We start from the raw sequence: 7,644 nt of genomic DNA on the forward strand, positions 1-7,644 counted from the left end.
TTTTTACTTATTTATTTTTATGTGGTGCTGAGGATCGAACCCAGTACTTCGCACCCACAAGGCAAGTGCTCTGCCACCAAGCCAAAATCCCAGCCCCTAAACTCACACTTTTTGGTGGGATACTAGAGATTGAAATCAGGGGCACTTTATCACTGAGCTAAATCCCTAGCTCTTTTTATTTTGGGGGGGAGGGGACTGGGTCTAGCTAAGTTGCTAAGGCTGGCCTTGAACTTGTGACTTTCCTGACCTAGCCTCCTGAGTCATTGGCATTACAGGTGTATTCCACCATGCCTGGCTCATACAATATTTTTAATAGTTTTGTATATGAAACAAAGTTTATGTATATTGAACCATCAGAAAGCAAAAGTGACACTGTCACACCATTTTTCCTGTGACTTTTTGTACTACCAAAAATCAATCGTTTTCTTACACTTATTCACACATAAGTTCGGCATTTTAAAATTATCACAACCTGCCTTCAAATATATGAAATCAAGTTTAGAATTTCTAATTATGGCATCATGTCAGGTCTCAGAAGATCTCAGACTTTGGAGCATTTTGGATTCTGGATTTTTGGATTGGGGATGGTAAACCTTCATTTTGATGGATTTAGAATATTAAATTTTCTATAATTCACAGGGATCTTTTAAAGCTTTTTACTACAATGGAGTTGATGCGTTGGTCCACACTTGTTGAAGACTATGGAATGGAATTAAGGAAAGGTTCCCTTGAGAGTCCTGCAACTGATGTTTTTGCTTCTACAGAAGAAGGTGAAAAAAGGTGGAAAGACTTGAAGAACAGAGTTGTTGAACATGTAAGAATCTGCATGATAGAGATGCCAGTTTTTATTTTAACCTTCAACTAGTGAATTTACTTTTCTGCATCATCTTGGGATTGAACCCAGAGGTGTTTTATCACTGAGCCATGTCCTACCCTTTTTATTTTTTATTGGTTGGCATTGAACTTGTGATCCTTCTGCCTTGGCCTCCAAGCCACTTGGCAAACACCGTACCACTTAAATTTTTTCTTTCTTCCTTCCTTTCTTTTTTGATGACAGTCTTGCTGTGTTGTCAAGACTGGACTCACAAACACTCAATCCTCCTGCTTTGGCTTCTCAAGTGGCTGGGATTTCAGGTGCATGCCACCATGGGTTTTTTTTTCCTTCAAAGTACTGAGGATTGAACTCAGGAGCACTTTACCACTGAGCTACATCCTCTACCCCTGCACTTTTTTAAGAAAATAATTTTTAAAAATTTTGAGACAGGGTCTTAAGTTATTTGGGGCCTCACTAAATTGCTAAGGAAGGCCTTGAACTTGTGATCCTCCTGCCTCCTCCTCCCTAAGCCTCCTGGGATTATAGGCATGTGCGATTGCACCTGGCTAAACATTTTTTCTTTTGAACTCAGGGGCATTCAACCACCGGGTCACATCTCCAGCCCTGTTTTGTATTTAATTTAAAGACAGGATCTCACTGAGTTGCTTAGCACCTCGCTTTTGCTGAAGCTGGCTTTGAACTTGTGATCCTCTTGCCTCAGCCTCCCAAGCCTCTGGGATTATAGGCATGCACCACCATGCTCAGCTAAAATATTAGTTTTTAAATTTGGTAATCAAATGATTCTTCAGGATTTTTTTTAATTCTAATTAGTAGGATGTTATGTTTTTAATTCTTCACCTTAGGATGTGTTTCCCCTTTATGCCCTAGGTAGTAGTAATGTATAAAATTTATTGTTTAGATGTGTGCTCTGTATTTCCCATAGTGTGTCAGAGCTTAACTCCTCTATCTTATCTTTTTTTTTTCCCTCTTATTTTTGGCTTTTCAGAAAAGGTAATTGTGTTTTAGAATGTTTTATTTGAGGAAGACAAAATTTTATAGTGTATAAACCAGAAAGAGTTGAGTATGGTAGAACACACCTATAATCCCAGTTATTCAGGATACTGGAGCAGGAGGATCACAGGTTCGAGCCCAGCCTGGGCAGCGTAGCAAGACCGTGTTTCAAAAAACAAACACCAGAAGGCATTTCCTAAGAATGGGGGAAAGAGATGTTTTTACTCTAATACTTACTTGCTCATCTTGAAAATGGGTAATGTCTTAAAATTGAACTTTAATCTTCACAGGATTGTGTCAATAGTGATTCATTCACATAAGAAATATTCTTTTGAGCCGTCTATGTTCCAGATACAATACAAAGTGTTGGGGCACATAGGAAAATAAGATACCATCCCCAGCCAGGTGTCGTGGCGCATGCCTGTAATCCCAGCGACTGGGGAGGCTAAGGCAGGAGGATCACAAGTTCAAAGCTAGCCTCAGCTCTGAGCAACTCAGTGCAACTTTGTCTCTAATTAAAATACAAAATAGGGCAGGGGATGTGGCTCAGTGGTTGAGTACCCCTGATTTCAATCCATGATACCACCACCTCCCGCATTTCTCCCCCGCCCCCCTGCAATTAAAAAAAAGAATACCATCCCCTACATCAGGAAGCTTAAAAGTCAGTTGGGCATGGTAGTTCATCCTTGTAACCCCAGCATCTCAGGAGGCTGGGGCAGGAGGATCACGAGTTTGAGGCCAGCCTCTGCAACTTAGCAAGTTTCTCTCACAAAATAAAATTTAAAAAGGCTTAGGTATGAGGCTCAGTGGTAGAGATACCCAGTACCAGTGGGTAGGATGGGAAGAAGCTTCTTAAAAGTTTAAATAAAGAAGTTTTTATAAGTAAAAACATTAAGATATTATAGTAAAAGTATGTAGCAAGTCAATTGGGGCATAAGGAGAAAATTGACTGGTTCTACCTTGAGGAAGGGTCACACTAGATAACATACAAATTGATGAGTGTGGTAAGATTTACAAAGGAAGAGGTGATTATGAAACAAGGGAAAGTAGCTATTTAAGCAGACGAGATGGTCTGAGCAAAAGTACAGGGACATCAGGGCTTTTGGAAGGAAGGAGGCGTGGGAAGGGTCTGGATCATGCACATTTATACACTCAGGTAGTGAAAACTTTTAAGTAAGAATATAATGTCCAGGGGGCTGGGGTATAGCTCAGTTGGTAGAGTGCTTGCCTTGCATGCACAAGGCCCTGGGTTCAATCCTTAGCACCACACACACAAAAAAAGTATCCAGGCTTATATTTTCAGAGTCCCTCTGTGCATATGGAGATTGGGCTTAAAGATAACAAAATTAGAAGTTGGGCACCATGACACAAATCTGTAACCCCAGCTACTCAGGAAGCTAAGTCAGGAGGATCAAAAAGTTTGAGGCCAGTGTGGATAGCCTAGTGAGACATTATCTCAAAGTAAAAAATAAGAAAGGTTGGGGATGTGGCTCAGTGGTAGGGCACCCCCAGTAAGATCCTACAATCCCCACTTCCACAAAAAAAAAAAAAAAAAATACTGAAGATGAGAAGGTTAGTTAAATCAAGGGCTATATGGATGTGAATGAAGATGGTATGGAGTTTTTTAAGGAAGAGAAGAGAGAGAATGTGGCCACTGGTGCAAATAAAGGGTGATGGGAAAGATGGGGCCTAAAGTGCAGCTTGGCTTCCAGGGAGCTCGGTGTCACTGTCAGCCCTGGTACAGGTGCAGGTTCGGCTGCTTTGAGATGAGTCCATTCTGCTCTCCACTCTGCCTAATTTTTCCTTGCAAGTGTTGGTGTTTTATTAAGAACGCTGATATTAATAACTGGGAGTCTTTATGTCTTAACTCCAGTGTCATTTTCACAGAAATTAGAAAACTTGAAAGTTACCTTTAAGTAGGTAAAGTATTCTAAGATGCTCTGATCATTTTTTAATCACTAATTTAGTTAAAAACAAGCATAGATTTTAACTATATTTAAAGAATTGTGTAAAGTACTCAATAGTTCTCAGATAACTACAGAAATCAAAGTATGTCCACATTTATTTTTGTTTTTGAAGTTTAGAACCAGCCTCCTTCTGGTGGCAGGTTATATAAAAATAAAAGCTTTGAGTCTGAAATTTTAAGTAATTTGGATATGAAAATGAATGGACTTTCAGTCTTACTAACAGCTGTTATGTGTTCCCTGCCCTCTGTCCTGTACCAGAATATTAGAATAATGGCCAAATATTATACTCGGATAACAATGAAAAGGATGGCACAACTTCTCGATCTGTCTGTTGATGTAAGTAGTAAACAAAGAATTTTGGTTTTTTATTAATTGTAAGTTTTAGTGATAGATAGAAAGTTTCTCAAGCTTGAGTACCAAAAAATAGCCTAAGTAATAATTTTTTACTGATATTATGTATGCTAATTAAAATAGCATCAAAAGTAAAAAATAAAAAAGGTTGGGGATGTGGCTCACATCACTTAATAGACCGGGGTTATGGTTCAGTGGTCTGGGCTTAATCCCCAAAATACTCCTTATCACTTCCCTCCCCCAAAAAAATTCCTTCACTTAAATATTAATTTTACATTGACTAATTTGAAGTCTGACATGTATATATAATAAATATGTTTAGGTTTCCACAAAAATGAACTGCATCAATAGAATATGTGAGGAGGGGCTGTGGCTGCAGCTCAGTGGTAGAGCACTCTCCTAGTATGGGTTCGATCCTAAGCACCTAAAAAAAAAAAAAAAAAAAAAACTGAGGAAGACTTGACTACAGTTCACCTGAAAAGGGCTTTTAGAGGAGCACTGCCTTCAGGTTTGTGTTTCACATTGACAGAATGAACACTAGCACACAAAAACCGAGCAGTGTGTGACCATCTGGAAAGCCCATTCTGTAGGAAAATCGGGGAACAGTTCTCACAGATGAGGATACTAGAGTCTTAGAAGCAAAATGTCTTACCCATGGCTATGTGCCAGATGGTAGAGCATGAATTCTACACTGGCAACAAGCTATACCAGAGTGCCTTTCAAGGGGAAACAGAGAGAAGGAAATTAACTGACACGCTTTTTGCCAAGGCTCTGGTCCCCTGCACCAGTGGTTGAGACTGGAGAAATACACATTCGACTCAGCCCTGACCCCCTAGAGACTGAGGTTTCCTTCATACCTTTGACTGTCATACAATAAGTACATTAGTTAAGATAAGTACATTATCATTTTATAGTCAGCAATTGCTATTAGTAATGGATTTTAGCCTTGTATGTTCTTGAATGGAGAATTTAAAAAATGCTTTCCTTAAGTTTTCTTTATCATGTGTAATTATTCTGTCTTAATTCAATTTGTCTTTTTCTTGCAGGAGTCAGAGGCTTTTCTCTCGAATCTAGTAGTTAACAAGACCATCTTTGCTAAAGTAGATAGGTTGGCAGGAATCATCAACTTCCAGAGACCCAAGGATCCAAATAATTTATTAAATGACTGGTCTCAGAAACTGAACTCATTGATGTCTCTGGTTAACAAAACTACACACCTTATAGCCAAAGAGGAGATGATACATAATCTACAATAAGAATCCCAATGCTTTTAGAAAAGAGATGAAATAGGAAGTCATTAAAAAAAAAAAAAAAAGACTGTTATCATGGTGTATATGTTGGTTTCTTTTTAATTTTTTTTTTCTATTCTCTGCTTCTTTATCTAAAATCTTAAAATAGTGGATGTGTTTGAGGCTCCTTTTGACCTTTCATTTCCCTAATTTCATTAATTCTGCATTTGCAGTTGGTGCAAAAATACACATTTCTGTTGTCTGAATACACAAAAAATTGTGCCATAACTTACCCAAGTATGTTTTTCTATCACTGGAAAACTTTTTAGCTATTTGTTTTCATTCAACTAACAACTATATAATAATAAAAGCAGTATATGTGTGTTTACTTTCTATGGTTACCTCTGCTTCTAAATGATTTGTGGGAAGTGATTTGATAAGTGTTTTGTTTTTGTTGTTGTTGTTGTTGTTTTGGTGCGGGGCACTGAACCCAGGGCCTTGGGCATGCTAGCCAAGTGCTCTGCCACTGAGCTACATCCTCAGCCCATTGACAAGCAGTTTTTGTTTTGGGTCCTATATTTTTTTAAATTTTTTATTTTTTGCACTACAGAAAATTGAACTCAGGACCTTGCACATGCTAAGCAAGTGTTCTGCCACTAAGCTATAAGCTATGTCCCCAGCCATCAGCCATTTTTTTTTTAATTTCTTTGAGATAGGGTCTTGTCAGGTTGCCCATGCTGGCCTCAAACTTGCCTTCCTCCTGCCTCAGCCTCCGAAGTAGCTAGAATTACAGGTGTGTGCATTCATACCCAGATGTTAAATTATTGTGAAGCTATCAGTGACTTATATTGAGAACGTTGCCTAGGGCACACAAGAACATTTGGGATAGAGTTTTGATTTGTATTGGCATTGATTTGGTATCATGTCAGGAAGTCCCTAGATGGATGGAGTGATATGGTGGGCATTTTTTTCTTTAATCAGACTGTTTTCAATCACAGTAATTTGCTTATTTTTATCTCTCTTCCCTTGACCACTTATTTAACAATACCAAGTGACCTCTTGGTAACACAGGCTGCTGGGTTTATCCTATGTAAGGGTAGTGATTTTTTTTTTTTTTTTCGTCTAGTCCTCTGCCACCACCTTCTTTGTATGGACTTAAAAGTAGCAGTCATTTTTATAAGGCTTCTTTATGGCTTTTATTTATAGGTCTAATTATGTCATTAATATTACAAATTCACTATCTCTTTAGGAGCTTCAGTTCCATTATATGATTCAGGATAATCTAATTTTTTTTTTCATGCTTAGAAAATGACAAATACTTTCAGGCCACCCTCATAGAAAATGGTATTGTCAATTTTTTTTCCCCCCACAGAATTAAAAACTCTACTGTCAAAAGAAACATTTGAAATCAATTACTATGAGCAAAATTTGGACTTTTTAAAAACTTGATTTATTTCAAAGAAAATGTGAAAATGAACACCATCAGAAAGTTACTGAAAATGAGGTTTAAATGAAGAAAGTGTGAGGTCTACTTATTTTTAAAAACCCAAATGAAAGAAAAAACTACATTCTAGAAATGACATTTCTCATAATTTCCCATTTAATGGTCACTAAATTATCCTATTTCATGATCCCAGGGCTTGGGACAGTTGTGGGACCTCTGTAATATTTATGTCCTGAGTCATTGTGAATAATGACTTATAGAGTAGTCTAATTTTTATTGTGAAATTTAATGCACTGGTCACATTAATAGCATCAACATCTGCTCTCACTTATCTTTAAGAAACTAACCAAAATGATGGCAAGTTTAGAAACAGAAGCTCACACCAGCAATAAGAATATGGTTCTAATTTTCTTTTGAATGAAAAGGATAGAAAAAGTCATTTTGCATTGTTGATTTGTGAGTGAAGTTGGAGCTAATGTGAATCTAGCATCTCGTTAACTTCAGCTTTCTCAAGACTCATCACCTCTGGGCCTGCCAAACCTAGATTGGCTAAATGATACTATAAAGATCCCAAATATTCATCTTTGGTCTTCATTAAACATACTCTCAAACTAGGCTCTTCATGGACTATGATTTGGTGCCATTTGGAACTGTCCTGGTGACCAAATCTCAATCTCATTTATTGCCCTTTTCAAAAATTAATCAAGAGGACTTATTATTTACCAGTTTCTTAGTCTTAAATAAATATTGCATTATTATAAGGTATTCAAAATTTGAGATGTTCAAAACCTACATAAATCCTGTTTACACTTCAGACTTAAAAATTTA

At 37.5% G+C, this 7,644-nt stretch overlaps 1 protein-coding gene across 1 annotated transcript in view; it reads left to right on the forward strand.

Annotated features, from left to right (window-relative positions):
• Positions 1-5,765, forward strand: part of PSMD12 (proteasome 26S subunit, non-ATPase 12) — a 29,725-nt gene extending 23,960 nt beyond the window's left edge. The window contains exons 9-11 of the mRNA XM_081271489.1: positions 640-814; positions 4,051-4,128; positions 5,190-5,765. Of these exons, the coding sequence (XP_081127615.1) occupies positions 640-814; positions 4,051-4,128; positions 5,190-5,399 (463 nt within the window). The 3' untranslated portion in view covers positions 5,400-5,765. The remainder of the gene's footprint in view (positions 1-639; positions 815-4,050; positions 4,129-5,189) is intronic.
• Positions 5,766-7,644: the final 1,879 nt, after the last annotated feature.

Source organism: Spermophilus citellus (assembly GCF_964194105.1).
Source record: "Spermophilus citellus genome assembly, chromosome: 17".
NCBI classification, from domain to species: domain Eukaryota; kingdom Metazoa; phylum Chordata; class Mammalia; order Rodentia; family Sciuridae; genus Spermophilus; species Spermophilus citellus.